Raw genomic sequence first — 26,875 nt, forward strand, 5'->3', positions numbered from 1 at the left:
CAGAACTTCCAATCTTTGCCCCAAAACCTACTCCTCCCCTTTCCTCTACATCTCAAATAATAGCCACTCTATCCTTCCAGGTGCTCAGGCTAAAAACTTTGGAGTCGCCTCCTCTGTTTATCTCCTGCTCCTCTCCCATCTAAACCATCACAAAAATCCTGTCAGTTCTCCATTCAAAATACATACAGAAAACATTTATGCATACAAAATCTAACCACTTCTAACCATCTCCTCAGCTACTACCTTGATCAAAACCACTATCATTTCTTGTGTGTATTATAGTAAAAGCTTAGCTGGACTCCAGCTTCTTCCCTTAATTCTCCTTCAATCTATTGTTAACAAAGAAGCCATGATGGTACTGTCAAAATGTATTTTCTGCTCAAAACCCTTTAACAGCTTTTCTTCTCATCCTGATAAAAGCCCACTCCCTTATATGAAAGTTTAACATGAACTGGCCTCTCATAGTCTCTCCACCCTGGATCTCCTATTTCGTTCTCTCTCATTCATTCCACTCCAGCAATGCTGGTCTCCTTGCTGTTCTTCCTACACATCAACCATGTTCCCATCTTTGGACCTTTAAATTCTGTTCCTATGTCCAAAGTGTCACTCAGATACATACATTCAGCACTTCAAGTCTTTGCACCAATGTCACTTTTTCAGTGAGAATTTGCCTTTGTACCCCAAGTCACCAGCACACCTGGCACTCAAGATCCCCACTACCCTGTCATAGGATGTCTAACATTCTAATATGCTTATAACATTATTTTTAACATTTACGGTCTCTCTCTCCCTACCCAAATGACACTCCACGTAGGCAGGTGTTTTTATCTGTTTTGTCCACTAATACATGGATGAATGAATCATGGAACAAAATAATTTGTTTTATATGAAATGGTTACCAAACTCAAATCTCTCATTCTGCAGGGGAAGAATTTAAGAACAGTTTGACCAGTACAAAGTCAAACAGTCAGTAAATGACAGAGTCCAGAATAAAACCAAGTCTCCTTGGGCTAGGCTGTTCTCCATCAAGACACACTGGTGGAACATAAGAGAATACATACAAAAATAAGTTTTTAAAAGCAAGCAAACAAGCACACACACACATAAACACACCACACAAATATAGACACATTTTATATTAAAATATTACCACTGCCAAGTAGTAGTATTACACTAGGTAATTGTATACCTACAAACAAACTTTTATTACTTACCTCTACCCCAGATTTTTTTGATGATGTCTGTGTTACAGATTCTTTGAATTTATTTGCCTTTTCGAGTTGGGCTTTAAGCTGTTCAGCTAATTCCTTCAAAAAGAAAAGCAAGAAAAATAGGTGTGATGCATAGTTTAATTCTTCATTGTAGAATATTTCAAATTTATACAGGAGAAAGGAAAACAGCATAGCAAACACTCATGTAGCCACCACCTAAATTCAGTTACCAATTCATAGCTTAGAATATTATTTTTTAATGAATTTATCTCAGTTACAAACTTTCCAAATACCTGTGGCATTTGTTTATGCTTTGAAGGTAAATAATTACAAAGACACATATTTTAGGGGAGATAGAGAGATGCAGGAAATATATAACCTTAAGAATGACATTTTTATAATTCCTTAGATATTATAAATTTCCAATACACAAAATTTCAGTTATTTATAACAAGGAAAGCATCACAAGATTTAAAATATTACCTTCTTTATTGTTAAGTAATTTAGATAAAAATTCTGAATATATTTCATTTTTATTCTAGGAAGTCAACAGAATTTTATATAAAACAACTGACATATAAAGCAATAGATCACAAAGAAATAAATTAAATAAATAGATTTATATGACAAGCAAAGAAAAGCATCCTCCACTGCAATGGTTCCATGAACACAGGAACATTTCTTTTAACATAAGCTAACCTCCTAACTTGGTGACCTCTCTCTCACTATTGTAACTAATTCTTTTGTGCTTTCAAAACTCAAACATTATTTTCTTGCTATTGTTGTTGTTGTTGGTTTGTCTTTCTCACCAATTTCTGAGTTCAAGTTCATTGTTATCAAGGACCAGATTCAAAGAGGGAGAGCAGTATATGCAAGACATGCCTTTCATAACACATACAAACTAATAAAAACAGAAGTATCTTGTTTGGCCACCTTTTGTTCTACTAGAGTGTTGTACTGATAGTATGCCAAAACAGAAGACTACTTAAAGATCACTTATACTTGGGTTTGAGATGAGTACATACATATAACCAAGAGGGAATCAATTCTCTGTCAAGACATGGAAAGCTGTCTGGCTTTGCTCTTCTACCATGTGCAGTGTAACATGTATTAGTATAACAGGAATGTGACAAGACAACAAATAAATAAACAGATAGATAGGTAGATGCAGCTTTTACCAAATCACCCTTGATTCTAGTCAATTATGAGGTAAATCAGTCTTAAATCACAACATTACTATGTGAATTAAATAAGCTAACCTATACAAAGCATCTAACACATTATCAGGCACAAACATGTTGCCTCAAAATTTGAGTAAATGAATTAACCATTCTTTTTAGGAGCTCATTTTTTAGGTACCTAAGTAAGAAAATTTAAGCAAGTAATACACTTTCTTAATAATATATGGCTAAAAATGGAAAGAAGATAGTAACATCTTTATCTCCATCAAACATGTTCAGTAAGTTAGAAAGGTAAGAATAAAGCAAATAGCAAAGTAAAAAAGAAATTAAAAAGCATTTAGTTTTCTAGGTTCTTAAATTCAGAAACCTGACAAAGTAGATAATTTATTTAGAAGCAGACACAGTTATGTTTTCAGAAGTGTTCCAGAATTTCTTTAAACAATCAATAAGCAGCAGTTATTTTCAAAGTGTGCTACATCCACACTGCAAAGAACTTCCAAAATTACTCGTAAGAAATATTTAATTACTATTTTCCAAAAGAACAACATATAAATCTTACCATATTTCCCATCATTTCTGCCTTGATAATCTTGGCTCCCAACTTGTTCTTCTCATCAACACTCAGGATATGGATGGACTCATCCTCTGTACTACTTCTGTTTGAACAGGTCAGACTATGAAATATAGGTACAATGCAAGTAACAACATCAAGACTCAAATGATACCTTAACTGACCTCAACAAAGCCCTCAGTACCAAAAAAAATCATGATTCCAATTAAAAAAACAGAACTTCCATATCCACCATAAATCAATAGTTTAAGATTCTCTGTTACAATGCCATGATAGCCTATGGCAGTTATAATAATAACTGATCAAAGTCTCCATAACAATTAGGTAAATAATATAATTCAACTATTCTTCATTATTTAATATTCACATACTCATTCTAAAAAGGAAACAAACATAAATAAATAAAAATAGTAAAATCAGGCTGTAATTCTACACATCTGTGGAAACCCTTCTCATTCAATGTGATAAGTTATTGATAGTCTAAGAAACTATAACCAGGAAATGACATATTTAACTGCACTCAAAGAATAAAAACAAAGATCATGTGCTCTTTTGCAAAGTCAACTCAGAATTAGTCAGACAACATAAACTAATTTATAACTAAGATCATAGACCAAACCTATACTATGGAAGCTTCACAAAAGAAAAGAGAAATTTCCAGCCAATGTCAGATTCCTGGCATACACAACGTAATTTATTTACTTATATGGTTGTAAATAAATACATAGAAAGTTGAGCTGGCTTATTGCCTCAAGAAAGATTCAAGACTACAGTGCAGGGAGTGTGAACATAGAAAGTGGTCCCGGCTTATTGCCTTAAGAAAGATTCAAGACTACAGTGCAAAGAGGGTGAACCTAGGCAGAGCCTGAAGGACTCCTTAGTGAAGGAGACACAGCTGAGTCCAAGAACTCCAAGGCAGCTACAAAGGAGAGAGCTGCACAGTGAGAGAATCCCAGAGAACTGCAGAGAGTTCTCCTTGAGTATTCAACAAGCAACTCCCCACAGTCAGGAAATGAACTATCCCAAAGATTTAGAGGAACAGTATTCAGCATTCCTGGGAATAGTGCCAGATCCCACAGCCAGACTAGGAAAAATTGTAATTCAAAAGGCATTGGGTAGAGTATAAAGGATCTTGCTTCATTAGTGGGAAATAATATGCCCTAGACTAAATGCAGCTCTGGGCCCACCTAACAAATGCTAAAAGCAAGAGTCAAAAGGATCAAACAGTTTCCAATTAACCATGTCCCCGAACAAAGCTCAAGAATATTTATAGGAATGCAAAAATACGCAGCATTCAACAAAGTAAAATTCATAGTATCTCATATACAATCAAAGATTACCAGACAAGCAAAGACATAGAAAAATAAAACCCATAATTAGGAGAAAAAGCTACCAGTCAAAATCTACAACCCAGAACTGACACAGATGCAACAAACAGCAGTCAAGGGCATTAAAAGTTATTATTGTAACTGTATTTCATATGTTCAAAAAGTTACAAACAACTAAGATATAAGTGAATTTCTAAAGCTGAAAATTACAACGTCTGAGATTAAAAATACACTAGATAGAATTAATGGAACATTAGATGCAAATGAAAAATTAGTGAACTTGAAGCATTAGAAACTATGCAAAATGAAATGGAGAAAAAAGAATTTTAATAAGTGAAAGAGCATCAAAGAGCTACAGGACAACCTTAAATACTCTACTATTCATGACATTGGAGTCCATGAAAAAAAAGGAATGGGAGACAAGAAACACACGCCAAGATTTTCCAAACTTGCTGAAAACTAAAAAAGTTACAGATCCGGGAAGCTCAAAGAATCCCAAATACAAAAAAGCTACATGAGAAAAACTACACCAAGGCACACCATAATCAAATAGCTCAAAACTAGTGATAGAACATTTTTAAAGCAGCCATGGGGGGGGACAAAGATATTTCATGTGAATAGAAACAAAGGTACATATGACAGCAGATTTCTTATGAAAAACAATGCAAGCAAAAAGAGGGCAGTAACATCTTTAAAGTACTTTAAATTGTCAATCTACAATTCTATATCAAATGAAAATATTCAAAAACAAAAGTAAAATGAAGACTTTTTCAGACATAAAAAGCTGAAAAAATTTTAAAGAAAAGCCTTCAGGCAGAAGAAAGATGATACCAGACTGAAATATGGATCAACACAAAAGAAGGAAGAGCAAGAGAAATGATGACTACAAGGGTAAAATATATAACACATTTTTCTTATTACGTAAGTCTCTTTAAGATAACTATTTAAACAAAAATAACAATATTTGAGAGGTTTATGCAAAGTATAACTAAAATGTACAACACTAACAGAAAGGACACAAGGGAAGAAACGCATATAAAGCATTATAAAGTTCTTATACAGGAGTGGCATAATATCACTTGAAGGTAGATAAGTTAACAATGTATACTTTCAAAGCTAAAGAAAACACTAAAATAACAAAGAAGAAATGAAATGGAATCACAAAAATACTCAATTAATCCAAAACAAGTCAGATAAAGAGGAAAAAGACAACAGATCCGACAAATAGAAAACAGATTTCTTACAGATTTGAACTTAATTATATCACATTATATACAAATGGTCTGAACACCTGAATTAAAAGGCAGAAATTGTCAGATGAATTAAAAAGCAAAACTCAACTATAAGACATGCACTATAAAGACATAAATATGTTGAACATAGAAGGATGGAAAAAGATGTATCATGTTTTAACACTAATCAAAAGAAAGCTGAAGTGGCTTCTTTAATATCAGACAAATTAGATTACAGACCAAAAAATGCTACCAGGGACAAAGAAAATCATTTCAAATGAAAAAGAGGTCAATGAACCAAGAATACAGAAGAATTCCTAAATATTTATGCATCTAATAACAGAGCTTCAAAATACATAAAGCAAAAACTGATAGAATTGCAAAGAGAAATAGAAAAATCTACAATTATAGTTGTAGATTTCAAGACCCCACTCTCAATACTTGATAGAATAAGTAAACAGAAAATCAGCAAAGACATGGAAGACTTGAATAGCACTATCAACTAACATGACCTAATGGACATTCATAGAATACTCCACCAACAACAGCAGAATACACATTCTTTCCAAGTGCATCCAAAATATTTACCAATATAGTCCATATTATGAGCCATAAAACAAGCGTCAATAAATTTAAAAGGATTCAAGTCATACAAACTATGTTCTCTGACCAGAATGAAATTAAACTAGAAATCATTAACAAAGATCTCTGGAAAATCCTCAACTATTTGTAAACTAAATAGCATACCTTTAAATAACCCATGGGTTATGAACAAACAGATTAAAAAGTCTTTTGAACTGAATAAAAATATAAATGCAACATGACAGGATTTGTGGGATGCTGTTAAAGCATTACTTAGGGGGAAATTTATGGCACTAAATACTTGTATTAGAAAAGAAGAGGGGCTGGCCCCACGGCCGAGTGGTTAAATTCACAGGCTCCACTTCGGCGGCCCAGGGTTTCACTGGTTCGGATCCTGGGTGTGGACATGACACCGCTCATCAGGCCATGCTGACGCAGCGTCCCACATGCCACAACTAGAAGGACCCACAACTAAAATATACAACTACGTACTGGGGGAAAAGGGGGAGAAAAAGTAGGAAAAAAAAAAAAGATTGGCAACAATTGTTAGCTGAGGTGCCAATCTTTAAGGGAAAAAAAAAAGAAAAGAAAAAAGATCTCAAATCAATGATCTCAGCTTACAACTTAAGAAAAAGAAGACAAATTAAACCCAAAGGAGAAGAATACATAGAATAACAAAAATCAGAGTGGAAATAAAGTAAATAAAAAAACAGAAACAGAATAAAGAAATTCAATGAAACCAAAAGCTGGTTAGACAATCAATGAAATTGATAAATCTCTAGCTTGACTTATCAGGAAAAGATATAAATTACTAGTAAAAAGATAAAACAAGCAAAATTACTACACATTCTAAGCACTTTAGAGAAAGATATCTAGATGGCAAATAAGCACTTGAAGAGATGTTCAACATCAGCAGTTATCAGGGGAATGAAAATTAAAACCCTAATGAAATACTGCTACACATCCACTAGAAAAGCGAAAATTACAAGACTGACCATTCCAACTTCCTGCAAGAATGTAGAGGAATTGCATACACATTGTTGGTGGGAATTAAAATGATACAATCACTTGGTAAAAGTGTGGCAGTTTCTTAAAATTTAAACACATAAAATATAGTTACCATATGATCCAGCCATTCCTCTCCCAGGTATTTACCCAAGAGAAAAAAAAAGCACACATCCATACAAAGACTTGTACGTGACTGTTAAAGGAAGCTTTATTTATATATAAATAGTCAAAAACTAGAAACATTCTAAATGTCCACCAACAAGTGAGTGGAAAAACAAACTGTGGAATATCTACCAACAGCATATTATCCATCAATAAAAACGGATGAACCATTGCTATATGCAACAACACGGATGAAGCTCACAATAATTACACTGAGTAAAAGAAGTGACAAAATGAGTGTATAATGTATGATCCCAGTTAGATAAAACTCTAGAAAATCCAAACCAGTCTATAATGAAAGAAAGAAGATGAATGTCTGGGGGGGTTGGGAAGGTGTGTAGAGAGGTGGGAGAGAGGGATTATGAAAAGATACCATGAAACTTTGGGGGGTAATACTTCCATTAAAATATACATATTTCAAAATTTATCAAACTGTACACTTCATATATACATATATGCAGTTTATTATACGTCAATTGTACCTCAATAAAGTTATTTTTAAACCCTCAAAGGGGAGTGATTTTTAAAAATCTCTGTCATAATCTCAAATATGAAGGATGTATCTATGATATTACTAGTTTTGTCACTGGACCAAACATGAGTCCACTTTTGGTGATTTAAATCAAACAACACCAGAAGTAGTCGTCACACAAAGCAGAAATTTTATCTGCGGCATACAGCAAAGAAAATGGATACCATAGGGAATAATCTCACAAAGCTATGGCTCCCCAAGCACTGGGAATGGGTACCTTTTATTTGGGGTAGAGGGTGAATATGTACAGAGGAAGCTTTATCTTGGGGCATGCTGAGATCTCCCTTCTTGGGTGAGGCATCCCATAGCCATCATGGATCTTCCTGGTTTGGGCCAGTGCTGTGGTTTGGCCATCTGACAACATGTTGTCTCAACATGCTGCCTTAGTTCCTGTAGGCAAGCATAACTTCAAAAGCACTAGGTATACAAAGTTGTCTTAAGGATTTCCCAACTACTTTGAGGAACTACTAACCACTGATGGGGCTTTTCTTTTTTAGCAACTAAGCAACAAGCAACTCTTTAAGCCTAAGTAACTGTTTATGCAACTCAGGGCAGGTACTGGTGACAGATTTCCAGAATTCCTAGATTTCATCATACTCTACTGAAATTAACATGAGTTTTCAACATACATTCTGAGCAAGTAATAGCAAAATATATAAACAAACTTCCAAATCAAAATTTGACCTAACAACCATACATGGAAATTATTTTTAAACAGTGAATTCCTTTTGGACAAAGAGACAGAAAGTTTTTAATAGACAGCATTTGAGTTTTTTAAAAAAAGACATTACTCTCTGCAGAAATTTAAAAAACCAGTTATTCTCATATTAGTGAAAGGAGAGGCACTACTCTGGTGCTCGGACTAAGAAACCTGAAATATTTCAGGCAAAGCACCATTACAAAGTAACATTTTTTTGTTCCCCTCAAGTTCTTTCGGTCTACATTTTAAAAACCAATTAAGACAAACAATGGGGGCACTGCATTCATGTAAGTAGGAGAATGTTATCACTTTTTATATGCTTCTACGGAGTGAGATATTGCTTGTATCATTAGTTGCACTTTTCTGTATGGAAAACATTTTTCAGTAACTTTTTGCAAATTAAATTCTGAGGTACATGTCATTTTTATTGTATTGCAAATGTGATTTATTTGAATTTCAGGCAACCCAATCATATTTCTATAAAAATTTTGACTTACTAATCAATATAACTTTCCTCAACTTGCATTCTCTCCCATTCAATTAACTTTCCAAAATTCTCTGCTTTGAAATTTTACTATTCCTTTTAAGTGGAAATTATTGATATTAAATTTTTATATGTATGTATAATGCAAAACAAATTAAATAACCACAATTCACACCCTTTTAGAGTATTAGTGCAATTATTTCCCCATGAAGTCAGCTTGCTCCAGGGTCTGCCTCTCAAACTGCCCACCTTCCTAAGTAAGAAACTTTTTGGCCGCTTTTCCTGCTGCTTTTTCTGCCTTTCTTCACTGCCAAATACTTAAGTGCCTGACCAGGTTTTTCTTTCCAATAAAGTTATGTCTAGTTAATCCATCTTTTATCTCAACACCAGCCAACTGAGAAAATAAAGAACTCAGGAAAGATAAAATGGATATGAGGGTAGTTTCCCCAATATTTCTCAAAACCTTTCTCTGTTAATGCAATAGATGCTTATTATAATCCAGACACAAGACAAGTGCACACAGGATTTCTTATTGAGCTCAGTCATTCAGAAAATAAGGCATTTTGCAAGCAGGCTTAAGTTTGAGAGGATCAGAAGAATGAAGGCCAAAGCCATCCATCAATCCAGCTCCTTCTTTTCAGAAAGATTTTAGGGGTGTTAACAAACTACTATATCAAATGTCAATATGTCAATATATTCATGCCTACTAACAGATATGGGTAAAAATAAAAGTATAAGTACCTGAAGAACCAACTAGTAATCAAATTCTCAGAGTTCCTAATGCAAGCTTTTCATGGAGGACTACAAGTGTTTCCTTATAATGCCAATCAGGACCTTGCACCTTCCTTGCAAGAAATGGGAAGACCCTCTTAGTACTGTGAGAAAAGGAGTTTTGGAGTTAGACTGACGGGTTCAAATCCAGACTTGGCCATTGACTAGCTTCATGAGATTGGGCAAGATCTTCACCTCTCTGAGGCTATAAAACCGAGAAAATGATTAATACCTACCCTCACATTCTCAGAATTAAATACAGTAATGTCTAAAATTACATTAACTGTAGTAATATAATTCCAAACACAGTATCTAATCTGGTGCTCAATAATAGTTCGTTCCCTTTGCCACTGAGAGCAAATTACTGAGTCAAAGAAGAATCCTCAAACCAGTCCAGCATTCACCATCTTTAAAATTCAACAGTTTTAAAAAGAATACCTAGAGCTGGTACACAGATAAGAAAAAATCAAATCCTTTCAAGAAGCCACAGAATTAAAAGCTTTATCACTGAGCCATGGATATCAACTCAAGCTCTTCCTCTCTACATATTTACTCCCTTGGTTCAAGACTCCTTGTCTCTCAACTATAGCCTCCTAACCAGTATATGTGCCTTAAGTCTGTTCCATTACCCAATCTAACCTTCACACTACCTTGGAATCTTTCTAAAATGCAAATCCTTGAGATATTTCTTTCCTATCTCTCATAGAATACTGTCCAACTCATAAGCATGACTTTTGGAACTGTTTACAGAGTGTACAATGCAATATTTGCAATACCTGCCTACCCATCTTCCTCCCAATCAACTATATCCATAAATTATCAAGAGGCTACTGTATGCTAAGCATTCTACCAGGATTTAAAGATGCAAAGACTAGAAAGAGACATACCTTTCCCTCAGAGAGCTACTGCATCCAACGCTCCAAAACACCATTTACAAATGCTCAACTATACCACACTGTCTCATGTCTCCATGTTTTTCCCTCCATGTTGATCGCCCTTTCCCACTTACTGCCTAACAGGTTCATCCTTCAAGACCTCACAACTTTCCCTACACTACTTTCCTGGACTCTGTTCCCTCTAATCTTATCCCAGGAGAGATAATCACCCCTTCTTGTATGTAAGTAATGTAATTGTAAGCCCCTATACCTGTAACTATAAATATCCTAACATTTATGTACCACATTTGTTCACGTCTACATAACTGCCTCTTTGATATTGTGGGTTTCTTAAGGCAGATCCTAGGTTATAATTATTTTTGTACCATCAGACATAGGAAATTGAAGCATTCAGTAAATGTAAGATGAATGGTAGAAAGAATTTGTCAAAGTCATCTAACTTAAGTTCCAAGGTAGATCTATGATACAAAAATACCCTCCCCTTGTTACTTCATCCCTTGTCAAACCAGATCGGACACTTTTTTCCAAATTTAAATGAGTAAAAGAAACAAAGAGTCTGTTTCTCAAACTTTCAGTTTCCAAGGATTAATTAAGGGAAATATGTGCACATGGACCAATAATTTTAAGGTAATTTTGTTCCAAAGGTTCATGAATATTTTTGGTAAAAATAAAATAAGCTAATAGCAGTAAGCCATAACAATGACATGTTTCAATTTGTTAGCTGTGTGTGAAGAAAACTGTTAACATCACTTTTTTCTTTCCTGAAGCTATCAAACTCATTGTGGTCCATATAGACCAAAAGAAAACACCAATGTTCTGGGGATCATATGTTGAAAAACACTTACCTAAGTCATCAAGTAAGAATTCCTATAATTTTCTCATGTCACCCACAATCGTTAGCCACAGTTTCCTCTTCTTTAACATTTCCACCCCAGGCTAATCCTTCTACTTGTTGAGTTTACTGGATCCTACATTCATCCACACTGACCTTGGGATCTTGCTCAATTATCCCATCTATCAATTCTCTATATGTTTAGCTTCTTCTAAAATTGATACTGACTCTTTTCCATTAAAATATAAGTATATTCAAGTATCTGCACCCTAAAAGAAAAAAAAAGGGAGAGTGAGGGAGGCACTTCATTTAACCCATGTCTCCCACATATACTTTCTATCTCTACCATCTCATAACCCATAATCTTAATTTAGCCTACTGAAATCTGGCTTATAAACCCTCTTTTACAATGATAATATTTTTGATTAAATAGCCAAAGACCTCTATTATTGTCCATCCAAAGGTACATCTTTGACATTTTACTTTACTCTTCCCTTCACTTCTCATTATGCAAGCTTAAAGATTCAATCAAGAGAGAGGGCAATGAAGGTATACTGAAGTCCAGCCAAAGCTCACAAGTTTCAATGAGATAACTGGAATCTCAAGGAACCATTAAAAGAGGCTACTTTCATTATCATGAAATTCATACTCCACACATCTTTTGTTGAGGAGGTGGGGAAGTTTTCTAACAGGAATTAAATTATTTATCAGTAGATGGAAAGTAAATGAGGATAAATGAGATGATATACAAGAATTCTGAATATCTCGTACTAGTATTTTCAATATTAACAGATACTTCAACACACTTAATAGAACAGTAATAAGTATCAAATAAAGACATTGAGAATTGTTGGGCACACAATGACTGAAGAATACATTATTTTATTTTGTTTATACCACAGCAAAGACACTGCTGTGCAGCAAACAGCAAGGAACACACTCTTCCTTAGTTTCCCTAAGTGTTTATAAAGATGATCAGATGTTTTGAAAGAAACATCACCATAACATCTGCAATTATCCTACCAAAAGATAAAAGTACTTGTTTCTCATTTTCCAGGATTACTTTTGTATTTCAGAAATCCTGTTTATAATTAATTTCTAAAAAGTAAATCTTATTTTCCCATTAAAATGTATTCTCTTTACAACACACAAAAACGCACATGCAACTCTGGCTGAAAACTCCCTAAGAAGAAGTAATTAAAAGAGGTCCAGCCAATGACATTTCAGAAACTGAGTATATTGCAATTATTCTTTGCCTGCTGGCAGTGTTCACAGATCTCCTTGCTTTAAGTATTCTTTTCTTACCAACTGTTCTCAAATTTTCTCCCCTATCTAAGGATCTCACGACTATAGCCAAAGCCTCCAGAACATGGCTTCCCTTCTCTTGTCCTTCTGGGCTACCACAGCAAACACTGCCAAGAATGACATCCAAAGGTTAAAATATTATATAAAATAGGTTAGATCCTGATATTAACTTTATAAAATCTAAATTAATGACATCACATTAGTTTTTGTTTGTAATACATACTACACTAGGTTTCAAACTTTTGAAAGTGCATAGATAATATATTTTCCAACAAAATAAAAACATATACAAACACAGTTCTAAGAATAAGAAGGTTAAAGTTCTTTATCACAGGGGCCACTACTGGAGGATGTTTACTGGCTACTTAAGATAATTGCAAGGCCTAAAAAGGACAAAGGAAAAGAGTGATAAATCTGATCATGAATGAATGAAAGAACGGATGAAAACACGAAAGTAAAGAAAGAAGAAAAAAGGAAATCTACAGATGATGAAAAAATTATTTACATTACATGACAACTATAAATAGCTCTCAAAAATAAAACACTCAACAAGGAGGCAAAACAGGGGCCGGCCCTGTGGCATAGTGGTTACAGTCACACGCTCTGCTTTGGCAGCCCAGGGTTCAGATCCCGAGTACAGACCTACATACCACTTATCAAGCCATGCGGTGGCAGACATCCCACACATAAAAAGTAGAGGAAGATGGGCACAGATGTTAGTTAGCCCAGGGCTAATCTTCCAAAAATAAAAAGAGTAGGCAAAACATATGACTAGTTACCAAAAATAAAATAAAAATAAACAATATTTATAAAAATATGCCAAAGTTCCCCATACTTAAAAAAATGCAAATCAAGAAAAGATTATGGGGGCTGGCCCCATGGCCAAGTGGTTAAGCTTGCGCGCTCTGCTTCAGCGGCCCAGGGTTTCACCAGTTCAGATCCTGGGCATGGATATGGCACTGCTCGTCAAGCCATGCTGAGGCAGCATCCCACACAGCACAACCAGAAGGACCTACAACTAGAATATACAACTATGTACCGGGAAGCTTTGGGGAGCAGAAGAAAAGAAACAAAAAGAAGACTGGCAACAGATGTTAGCTCAGGTGCCAATCTTTAAAAAAAAAAAAATTTATGTTTCTCAACCATGTAAATGGAAAAGATTAAAATAAGCTCATAATATTATTGGCAAGGAAGTAAGGGAAAAGTCATTCTCATATGACTGGTAAGAATGCCAAGTGGTTAATACAACAAAACATACAAATACATTTCCACTCTTTGGAATTTTACAGTTCAATTTAAATAGTGTGCAAAGATATATATACAAAACTATTCACTGCAGCACTGTTTATAAGAATATCAAAGTGGAAACAACCTAAAGTCCATCAACAGGAGACTACTGAGAAATACTAGCTCATATCTAAGTCTCACAATAGAATATTAAACAGCCTTTAAAATGAAAAAAGTACATACATATGAGCTGATGTAAAAAGGTCTTTAAGATGCATCAATTGGGAAAAAACAAGGTTCAGAACAGTATATGTTATGAAGCTACGTAACTTAAATACATATTGTATTAAGTTTTATATATATATAATTATATTATATATATATATTATCTCTTTTAAAAAGGTCACAGACCCAGGAGATGGCTAAGTGTTATAAACAGTTGCCAGAGAAAATACATGACATCCAGTTAAATTTGAATTTCAGATAAACAACAAATTTTTTTTAGTATAAGTATGTCCAAATATTGCAAGGGACTTACTTTTTATTTGCTAAATCTGGCAACCCTAGTTACATAACACTGTGCACATCACAACCTCGGCTGCCTCACTCTACACATCTGGAAAATGCAGGGGTCAGACTGTGATTTCTTCTAGTTCTAAAATTAGTTCTTTGATTTTTTTCCTAGTGCTAAAATTCACTGCTTCTATAGGTCTCTAGAATTCTGGCATTGTATAAAGAATTCAACATATACTCAGGATAATGTTCAGACAAACTAACAGCTTCTAACAACTCTTCACTGAATCTTTCCAGCCCCTGAAAATAGGCATTCTTCAAGGTCCTACGTTGGTCTTTCACTTTACACCACTTTACATGCTCAGGAATTATTTTTTCTTTCACACATATGTGGATAAGTCCTAGATTCTTCCTTCCCTCTCCAATCAATCATGGAATTCATGGAAAGCCTCAAACCCACTATAACATTAAAATTAACACAGCAAACAAAGAATACTGTCTTCAGACCAAAAAATATAGCTTTTAGTGAGTGCCTATATTGCAGTACATCTATCAGAAGCTTACAATTTAAATATGACATACAAATATGAAGCTACTAGAGAATCAGATGGAATGAATACTAACAGTGCAAGACTGTTTCACAGACTCTGCTTAGCTGCAGTTACAGAAGACCCACAGATTGCCCGAATGCTAAGCCAACCCTAATGATATCAGGAAATATGGGCTTCATCCCACTAGCAACTGGGGCCTGGAAACAGTCTACCTCCGAGAATACCCGGGGTGAAGCCTGCAGAACCATATATGTATATAGCCTTAGACATTCTCTAATCCCTGCCATGTTTATCCAGTCAATACGACTGGATTTCTCCTTTGGTTTCCTGAGATCAAAGCCTTGACTTGAACCATAGCTCATCTGCCTGGGGCTCCTATCACTCAGTCCAGATTTGCCAGCCTCCTCCCACTGGAAGCTACACACTGTGCTTTATAATCCACAGCTTCAGATGGAGTCATTAACAAAAGTAATTTACCAGACTCACATCCCCAAATGACAATACTCAGACATATCACTGAATTCTATCATTTCCTAAAACTTCTTCCCTTAGTGTCCCATTCAATTGGTGGTATTTTTTTTAACATATCCTAATGATTATTCAAATAAGCTAGTCATTATCCTTTGAATACTTATTTTCTATTTACGGCTATCTCCAATAGGGCCAGTCAATGGTTGAATCAAGCTCTCCCAGGTATGATCCCACTCAACCTGGGTTTCTTGTTCTACTTTCCCAGCCCTATATGTAAGTGCAATAGGTACAAGAATAATAAAACTAGTAAGTGCTACCTATTTTCTTAATCACTATAGGTACAACCACTATCCTACATATATTTTGCTTTTAAAACTCTCACATTACCTTTAAAACCTGTCAATTGTCAAAAGTGATTATTTCTTTGTCTGCAAAACAACCACCATAACCCATGCTTCCCTCTGCACAATCTTCCACCTATCTTTTTCACTTCATATTTGGACTATGGCAGCATATTTTCCTTCAGTAATCCAGCAGGCTATATATACAATTATGATTACACTTAACAGCAGAGTATTTTCCTTTGAAAGTAATATGACAGCACTAACAAAATCTACCAAAATATCTCCTGTAGCACATCCATTTGGAAGGATTATTAACTCACTGCTTTTTAAATTGCAAAAAAGCAACAAAGTTTGAGCAAACACAGCTACTGAATTCTTCTAGCTCTTTTTGTTAAATAAAACTGTGAAATGAAATGCAATCCATAAAATGAAACTACTAAATTGTTAAGTGTGCATGTTATCTCTTCCATCAAATTTAAGAAACAGGAAATCATAACTCATATCTAATTAATAACTGATGTCCTAAAAATGCAGTTCAGTTCTTTGAATACTCTGGACTTTAATATTCATTTATCAGTTTAAAAAACAAATGACAAAATACCCAGCAAATGAAGACTTTGTGTCCTGTAGATGTTCTTTTTTCAGAGTGTCATCTCTCAAGCTTTCATCCTGTGATTCTTCTCGCGCGTCTTCTGAAACAGGACGATCATCAGCACTGCAACTGGTATCTCTTGGCTTTTGATATGAATGTTTGCTGTTTCCTTCTCTCCCATCAGATCGGCTCCATGATGGTAAACTTTCCTCACTGTTCTCTGCGGGTTTCTGAAAACCACGATGCATAGACTCCCGAGAGACTGGTGCTGAAGATGAACTAGGTGGTTCAAAATTTCTGCCCTTGCAATGAAATGACAGTTCCTCATCATCAGAGGGTCTTAAGAATTTAGGTCTCAGATTTCCAAGAGAAGAAAATTCTTGATTTTGCCTTGGATGAGACTGTTTTCTACATGTTTCTGAAGACCCAGATCTATTATCTTTCGCATCACCACTAAACTTATCTTTATTGAAACTGTTTGCAATATCTGTTGTGCTATATCTCTCTCTTGAAGTTTTATTATATTTCACCAAGTCTGATTTTCTACTTTCTTGGCTACCTTGTGCTTTATCTGAATACGTTGGTCTCCTCCACCGTTCTCGTCTACAATCTTCTTTTGTGGATGCAGTTTTTTCAGCGTCTTCTAATTTTGACTGAAATATTTCCATCGACTACAAAGGAAAAAAGTTAAACAAGATATCTAAAATTAAAAAAGGCTCAATCACTTGTACCCTATATGCCCTTGTGTCATGATACACTATCATGCAGCACAATGAAAGAAAAACTCAAGAAAGGGAAAAAAAAGACCCACGCAATCATCTCTCCTGATATGGGCTGATTTGTGCCCCTCCTCCCCCACAAAATTCATGTGTTGAAGTGCTAACCACTAGTACCTCAGAACATGACAGCACTTGAAGACAGGGCCTTTAAAGAGATGATTAAGTTAAAAAGAGGGCGTTAGGCTGGGTCCTAATCCAATCTGATCCATGTCCTCATAAGCAGAAAGTTGGATACACATGGGTATCAGGAATGCACACGTACAGAGAAAAGACCACGTGAAGACACAGCGAGAAGGCAGCCATTTACACGCCAAGAAGAGAGGACTCAGAAGAAACCAAACCTACTGACAACTTGACCTTAGCCTTCTATTCTCCTGAACTGTGAGAAAATAAATTTCTGTTGTTTAAGCCACCCAGCCTGTGGAACTTTGTTATGGCGGCCCTAGCAAACTAATACACTATTCTAAAATGAACTTAAAAAAAAAAAGAGTAACTAACGAAAAATTACTAAAATAACAAAAAAAATCTGAGAGATCAAGAGAAGCTACTTAGACGAAACACCTAGCACTAAAACAAAATATAATACAGAAAACAGTAAAGATGTAAATTTTTTTTAAATAATTCCTACTATCAGTGAGATTCAAGAGACTACTACACTGCTAAAACATAATAGACTCTCATGAAAAAAGAGCAGATCAAGAACAAGAAAGACTTATAAATGAAAACTGTGTATTTAAAAACACACAGATAATGAATAGAAAAACAGAAAATGTTGAACCCAAATTAGTCAATTCAGCATTAGCCTGGGAATTCTCTATATTTAGGAAAAGATGGTAAATAGATGTAAGTTATAAGGGAAAAAGACACATGGACAATTAATTCTAAAGAATCTAATATGCATGTATACTACTACTTCCAGAAAGAAAAAGCAAAGATGATAGAAGAAAATGCTAACAAAGTAATAATAACATAAGAAGATTTCCCCAGATAATTTTCCAGATCTGAAGGACTCATCCAATAGCCTTAGAGGAGGGGAGACAGTGAAGCATACAAAGCTTCATACATAAAAAAAACTCTAATGCCTGAGTCTCAAAATTCACACACACACACAAAAATTATTCACAAAGACTGGATCAGGGGAAGGAGGGAGTAATGAGCACGGAAATGGATAGGAGTAGGTAAATAACATATTACCTAGAAAGGACAGAAAGTAAGACCGTTATCAACTTTTCATCTACAACACTTAAGTGCTAGAAGATAATGGAATAAAGATCAAATTTTGAAAAGAATTATAAGTCAATAATTCTATATAGAGAATTCAGTTCAGAGTCCAACTATCCTTCCCTGGTATGGACAAAAGAAAGTCATTTGCAAAATCACAAGGAATCAGAAAGCAAGTCACTTACTAACTCGGGGGGAAAAATTAGTCAGGATCATTAAGTCAAACCATAAATGAATACGGGCAAAGATCTCTGAAAAAAGGAAGGCATGCTATAAACCAAATGGCAAATATAATGGTTAGGTCTAAATAATTGTTCTTGCAGTTGTGAAGTTGAGTACAATTGTCAAGAATAAAAGATATGTTTTTAATTTGCAATAAACTAGAATTAAAATTTTAACTAATTTCAATAAAATCTAACAGGTGAGATGGAGGATCAAAATATCCTAAAGTTACCATCTTAGACTAGGAAGAGACAATCTATAACATGTCATATTTTAAAATTATTTTAAAAATACAGGTTTAGGCGTTGGCCCAGTGGCACACCAGTGAACTTTGTATGTTCCACTTTGGCGGCCCAGGGTTTGCCAGTTCGGATCCCAGGTGTGGACACGGCACCACTTGTCAAGCCATGCTGTGGCAGGTGTCCCACATATAAAGTAGAGGAAGATGGGCATGGATGTTACCTCAGGGCCAGTCTTCCTCAACAAAAAGAGGAGGATTGGCAGCAGATGTTAGCTCAGCACTAAACTTCCTCAAAAGAAAAAGAAAACAGAGGTTTAATGTGTTTCTTAAACTTAATGACACCATGAATAAAATAGAAATGATGGCAGTGGTGGGGAGAATACTTTCATAAAGAAAGCAATTCCTCATAGGCAGCTTTCTCCTTTTTTAGTGATACATGAAATAATGGTGTCTCTACAATTAGTAGCTCCTTAGATTCAATAAAATATGGTAATAATAAAAACAACAAAAACAGCAGTTACCACAATTTATCCAATGCTTATCATATTACATTTTTTGCATCACTTACGTGAGCTTTAGAAACAATACCTAGGTTCAAATATACTTATCAACCATGTAATCTTGGTTAAGTTATTTAACCTCTGTCTGCTTCAGTTTCCTCATTTACAAAACAAGAATAACAGTACTGTTGCAGGTTTGGATCCCAGGCGCAGACCTAGCACTCCTCATCAAGCCATGCTGTGGGGGCATCCCACATCAAATAGAGGAAGACTGGCCGAGGTGTTAGCTCAGCAACAATCTTCCTCAAGCAAAAAGAGGAAGACTGGAAACAGGTGTTAGCTCAGGGCCAATCTTCCACAAAAAAGAAGAAAAAAAAGGAAGCTGAGGTCACACATCAAAAGAGTAACAAACCTGATATTGAGATTCAGGACTATCTGACTACAAAGCTAATGTTTTTAACTACTGTGTCAAAATGCCTCACTCTATAACTGTTCTAAAGCATTAAGAAATTACATAAAACTTCACAATTAAAATTATAAATTTAATAACCCCTACTATGAAAACAATAAAAATAAGATAAAAAGAAAACAAAAGGCCATATATATATAAAGATACAAATTCAAAATAAAATATTAACAAATTTAACTCATTAGTATATTAAAGGAAATGCCATGATCAAATTGGGAATCATTCAAAGAACGCAAGAATGGTCCAACACTGGAAAATATATTAAAGTAATTCATCTCATTAAAAAGTAAAAGGAAAAAAATCACACCATCTCAAAGGATTCCATAAAAGTTATTTCATGAAAATTAGACACCCACTCCTAACTTAAGAACAAAAGCAAACAAACAAAAAAGCACCTCTGACTAAACTTTGAATGCAAGGATACTTTTTAAACATGATAATCTTCATCTTAAATGCAGGAAGTCATAATTTAAACACAGGAAGACAAGAAAACTAACTTCCAGTTCTTTTATCAAAGTTCTGAAATTCTCTCAAGAAGACAAGAAAGTTTAAATACTATAATAGTGAGGGGGGAAAAGCAAAAGTAATCATCACTTGCATATAACAATTTTCCCAGATAACCCAATTAAAAAAAAAAGTTAGATTTAACGACAAGAGTTTAGAAAACTGGCAGACTATCACCAACATCCAGTCAGAAAACATAAGGGAAAAAAATGTAATATACAATTAAAAAAAAGAATTAAAAATAACCTTAACAACACACACATAATAACTACACAGAGAAGTTCATTTAAGAATATAAATACGACTAGAGAAATATTTTAGGATGAGATTTCTCAACATTATAAAGATATTAAGTGTCCCTGATGTATCTATACATTTAGTTAAATTTAAATCAAAATTTCAGAGTTGTAAATTTATTATGGATTTTGGAAAAACGTTTTCTTCTGCAGAGCTTAAACTTGACAAAATAATTCTAAATTTAACAAAAATAAATGAGCACATAAGAAGGAAAGACAATTTTTAATTGTTTTTTTTTATTTTTTTTTTGGTGAGGAAGATTGGCCCTGAGCTAACATCAGTTACCAATCCTCTTTTTGCTGAGTAAGATTGGCCCTGAGCTAAGATCTGTGCCCATCTCCCTCTATTTTGTATGTGGAATGCCACCACAGCATAGCTTGATGAGTGGTGTGTAGGTCCACACCGGGGATCCAAATCTGTGAACCCTAGGCTGCCAAAGTGGAGTATGCATATTTAACCACTACGCCACCAGCCAGACTCTGAAAAGCCAATTTTTTAATGACTAATAAAAGACTTATCCTGCCACAGAATAGGTGTTCAATAATCATTCTCTATCTAAATGAGTTACTGAAAACTACAATAATCATAACAGTATGATACTAATTCTAGGAAACAACAGAAAAATTAACGGAATAGATTTGAGAGTAAAAAACACATTCATTCCGGGGCTGGCCCCGTGGTCGAGTGGTTAAGTTCGCGCGCTCCGCTGCAGGCGGCCCAGTGTTTCGTCAGTTCGAATCCTGGGTGCGGACATGGCACTGCTCATCAAACCATGCTGAGGCAGCGTCCCACATACCACAACCAGAAGGACCCACAAGGAAGAATATACAACTATGTACTGGGGGGCTTTGGGGAGAAAAAAAAAAAAGGAAAAAAAAAAAAACAGATTCATTCCATACAAGACAATTTAATATATAATAAATGTGCCATTTCAAATTAGTGGGAAAAGAATGATTCATTTAATATATTGTAAACAACTAATCTAAAGACTTAAGGAAAGGTAAATATCTACTTTATACCATACACAAATACATATCCCAGAAAGATTAAAGATATGCATAAAAAAATAAAACTGAACAACTACTCAAAGGAAACATAGGTGCACATTTTTATCATTTGGGGAGTGAAGAAAGCTTGTCAATGAATTACAATAGAGAATTAAGTCATGAGAAAAAAACAACCTGATGGATTTTGTCAGGTAAAAATATTTAAAATGTATCCATAGCACACACATATAAACAAAGTAAAAAACAAACATGAAACTAAGAGGAAGAAATTTGAAAAGATTTACTTAAAGATCTTAAATCAATGTCCCAAAGGAAAAATGGGTAAATACTATCAATAATCAATTCACTTAAAAAACACAAATGGTCAAGAAAAAATTTTTTTAATTCCAATTCAGTAGTAAACAAATGTATAAAAATAAAACCAAAGAAAAAGTTTGCTTACCAATCACAGTAGCACAGACTATAAAGAATGATAATCCTGCTGTTGAAACTCATGTAATAAAAGAGTCACTCTAATAAGAATATAATTTGTTCAATCTTTCTGTAGAGAAATTTGGCAATATATATCTTACTTCAAATGTCTATATCCTTTAAAACAGCAATTTCATTTTTAATAATTCATTTAAGAAAATAATCAGATAAGTATGCAAAATGCACTGGACAAAGATGGTCAGCACAGTGCTACTTAATAGGGGAAAAAATAAAAATATATAAATGTCCCCTCACTGGCAATTAAATAAACAAATAATGGTAAAACCACATAAACAGATGAAATACTAAGAGGTCATTAAAATGTTTATATTTACTGGCATCCAAATATGTCTATATTAGCAAGTGAAAGAAGCAGGAAGTATTCTATGAGCCTACTTTTATGAAACTATTTTAAAAGTATATAACAAACAGAAAAAAAATCTGGAAAAATACACATTAAAATGTTAAAGATACTCTTAAAAGTAAGGATGAGTTTTCTCTCTCCTTTTTTTTTTCTTTTTTGGCTTGCCTATGTTTTCAAAACCTTACTACTTTCTAAACCTGCTTTCCTCTGGAAATAATTTTTAAAAAGGATATCAATAGCTACTGAAATAGAAAGATTATCCACACCCGGTGAATGGGGGAGCTGGTTCTAAAATATTGTGTATTGCCGCATGGTTCCATTGTTTTAAAAGTATATTCTTAAAAAGAAAGTTACATTCCAAAACTCAAACATAACAAAAACTCTGCAATAAACCAAATACACTGAAATACACCAAAATTTCAACAGTGGTTACCTCCAGGGGTATACTATGGAGGCTTTCCTGTACCATTTAAATTTTCTCACAATGATAAAATATTATTTTTACATTAAACACACACACTTACATTTTACTTACTTTAGTCTTATATTCATTATGTCAATAAAAATATGCTCCATAAGTTTGCATAATTATGAAAAGCAGAAAATAGCTTCAACAGTATATATATTTTAAATTTAATACCAATCCAATTCAAAACTGTTTCAGCACACAAAACACTGACAAAGATAACGACAATTTCTCATATAACTCTGAAAATAACATATATCTCCTTACTACCACTACTCACCCCATATCTTTCAGCTACAATATCTTCGAAACTTCTATGTTGTTTCTCAGCTTGTTCTTTCATTCTTTGATAAGACTTTCTTAGCCAGCTTAAACCACCATCTTCTACCACTGAAACTAAATTCCAATATTAAATGTCAGTTATACTTTTCATGTGGTTATGACAGAATACTTATTGTTTCTATGAAGATGTCTTAAGTATAAAATATTATTCCTTGAACATATAAAAATCATAACAGCATTTAAATTCAACATATATCTGAATACCCAAATATGCAAGGTATAGAGTTTTATAACTCTGAGCAAGGAAAAAATAAATAAAGCTATCCTCAAAAAAACTGTAATATAAGAGAATGAAGATAAAAGGATAAATAATTAGAATAAAGATAATATGTGATAAAGATTACAAAAAGATATAGAGCTATAGAAAAATGAGAAAAGGAAGGATTACTTCTAAATGTGAGGTCTGGGAAAATTTCACAAATCAGGTTCAAACAAATGACCTGGATTTCTACGAACAAAGATAAGAATAGGCAGGGCATTCCCAGAAATAAATAAGGAATAAAGATACACACATGGGGGGAAAGCTATCTCAAATACAGTACAAAGAACAAATAAGGAAATTATAGACAATAATGCTGAAATTTATATTAAACCAAATTATTCTACTTTAGTCGTGATTACCAACTATAAAAACTGAATGTCTTCAACAAAATTATTAAGCTGCCTATATTTACTTCTACATACATCACACTTTTGATATGCATAAAGAGGAAATCTAACTTAAGCCAAAACTCTGCTCTGATTTTCCTCGCCCAGAATAGGACTGCTTTACATCACCCCAGCTCTATAACCAACAAAACACGTGCACACACAGACCCCAAAAGACGGGTGCAAAAATGTTCCCAGCAGAAAAATCTGCAGTAATCCTAGCCTGAAAACAACCCAAATGTTCATCATCAGTAAAATAGACATATATATCATAGATTATATCTTCCTAAAATAGATACTATACAGCAATGAGAATGAATAACTACAACTCTATACAACAACATGAATGAATCTGAAAATGTGGACAAAAGCAGCAGGAAACAAAAGAGGAGAGGGTGTATGATTCCAGGAAAAACTCATTTTTCGTGCTAGAAAACAGAATAGTGGTTACCTTTCCGGCAAGAGCTATTGACTAGAAAGACCAGAAAGGGAGCTTTTGGGATACTAATAATGTTCTGTTTCTAAAACTGTGTGCTGATTACACGCATTTTCACTTTGTGAAAATGATCAGTCTGTATACTTATGTTTTGTGTACTTTTCTGAGTATGTGTTAAACTTCAATAAAAAGTTTACTTAAATAAAAAACAGATTTTTCAATCCTCAACTAATTCTAGTTCCTCATTTTAATCTCAACGTTTATCTTTACTTAGTAATTTCTTCTAAGATAATGTGTTCTTTCTTTACAGGTCTAAAATATATTATACTTCAAAACCTAAATCTCTAGTTAACTCAATGATTCATTTTTCATTCAAGTTTATTTTGCTCTTGCTCTTTTTTCCCTTATTTACATAGTTTATGAGTTCAAAATTAACAATGCAACTACCCAAGAAAGTTAGAGTCTAAGTCTGCAATTTACAGTGTTAATGTCCCAGCTATATAATTAAATTCTTTATTCCGAAGAGTTCTGTGACTGATGAAGTGCCGATAAGCATAGTGAAAATTCCCTGAACAATCGCCATTAACACAGTTTAGAAAAAGAAAAAAAACTCAGAGAAAAAGTAAGACTGCTTTTATTCCTCTATGTTGACATTTATCAAGGAAATTTAACAGGAATAAAAATGTTCAGCCAATTCAGTCATGAGTAAAATCCACACTTTAGAAATATTTATATAATAATGTTACCTTTAGTTGAATTTATGTTCTATTTCAATAATCTTATTAATCTTATAATTAGAGATGTCAATAATGAAATATTTTTAACGAGAAATCACCAAATTTAATATTTAAAAAGCAAACAAAAAATACCAACCTACAGCATCATGTAGCAGGAAATTCAATCTAACAAACAGTGAATATTTACTAACTAAAATTTGTTAAGCACGGTAGGAAGTAAAAACTTAACTCGCAGTCCCTGTTCTATTCTATACTGAGATAAAGGTATATCAAATAATTATAGAAAGTTCATTGGCATGCAGCACTTAATGTATACCTATATCTGAAATATGTTTTTTATAAGTCAAAAATTGAGACTGAAGTATATGCATCCATCATAATTAAAAGTTATATTGCTATAGACAAAATACAACCAAATGAATCTAGGATACATTCCCTATTTTTCTCAGAAGATAGGATAATATAAAAATAGCAATAAATTAAATAACAGGAGACCCAGATTTCAGTCTTGCTGCTACTACTAAATAGTTGTGATCTTAAGCAAGTCATTAACTTCTTGGAACCTTTGCTTCTGCATCTGTAAAACAAGGCAGTTGATTTAAACCACCTGTGAAATTTCTTCCAACTCAAAAGATTCTAAACAAGAAGCAAAAAAAAAAAAAGAAAAAAAACAGAAGAAAAAACCTATAGGAAGAACAAAAACATATCGAAAGAGTTTGTAAACAAGAATTTCTACAAACTACATGGAACAAATGCAGCCTTCTAAGGAAGAATCTAAAGTAACTAACCCTGGACTAGGACTCGGAAGACCTGGGTTCTAGTACTGTCACACGACTACAGGCAAATTACCTGGCCACTCTTAGCCTTAGTTTCCTGAGCTATAAAATTACAACATCTACTTTGCTATCTTCACATGGTTGCTATGAAAATAAGCTGATATATAAATGTGCCACCTAAAGTTTAAAATTGTACAAATATTCCCATTACTAAAATAGATTAAAAATAATTTTGTATAGACCCTGCAAATGGTCTACTTACTTTTCCACCTAAATTTCTCTAAGGAAAAAAATCAAGGTTAATGAATTATTTATTGAAAATATAGCACCTCAATCATTACAAAAAACTGTTGATAAAACCTTCCCAAGGGGCTGGCCCCATGGCCGAGTGGTTAAGTTCGCACACTCCGCGGCAGGTGGCCCAGTGTTTCATTAGTTCGAGTCCTGGGCACGGACATGGCACTGCTCATCAAACCACGCTGAGGCAGCGTCCCACATGCCACAACTAGAAGGACCCACAACGAAGAATATACAACTATGTACCGGGGGGCTTTGGGGAGAAAAAGGAAAAAAATAAAATCTTTAAAAAACAAAAAAAAAAAAACTTCCCAAAACATTTAATCATAAGGACAAGTATTTGCCATTGTCATCATTATTATTTACTATATTCCAGATTCTGTGCTAAAAGATTTTCTCATTTAATCTTCACAATAACTATATAAGATAGACACTATCATTATTCACCCTTACAGATGAGTAAACTGGACTCAAAGAGGTCTGGAAACTTTCCCAAAATCATAAGTGGAAATGACAAAATTCTAATCCCAAGTAGCTAAAGTCCAAAGTCAGAGTCCTTAACGAAACACACTATGTCATCTCCACGTACCTCGTTAATACCAATG

General features: G+C 34.1%; 1 protein-coding gene across 5 annotated transcripts in view; it reads right to left on the reverse strand.

Annotated features, from left to right (window-relative positions):
• Positions 1–26,875, reverse strand: part of CWF19L2 (CWF19 like cell cycle control factor 2) — a 151,962-nt gene that overhangs the window by 95,483 nt on the left and 29,604 nt on the right. For 3 of the 5 annotated variants that reach the window (XM_046685613.1, XM_046685611.1, XM_046685608.1), the window contains exons 7-10: positions 23,315–23,430; positions 16,503–17,164; positions 2,952–3,066; positions 1,215–1,307 (exon numbers count right to left, since the gene is read on the reverse strand). In XM_046685613.1, coding sequence (XP_046541569.1) covers positions 1,215–1,307; positions 2,952–3,066; positions 16,503–17,164; positions 23,315–23,430 — 986 coding nt within the window. The remainder of the gene's footprint in view (positions 1–1,214; positions 1,308–2,951; positions 3,067–16,502; positions 17,165–23,314; positions 23,431–26,875) is intronic. The other 2 variants (XM_046685612.1, XM_046685614.1) reach the window with 1 other exon arrangement.

This window comes from Equus quagga, chromosome 14 (assembly GCF_021613505.1).
Source record: "Equus quagga isolate Etosha38 chromosome 14, UCLA_HA_Equagga_1.0, whole genome shotgun sequence".
Classification (NCBI taxonomy): Eukaryota; Metazoa; Chordata; class Mammalia; order Perissodactyla; family Equidae; genus Equus; species Equus quagga.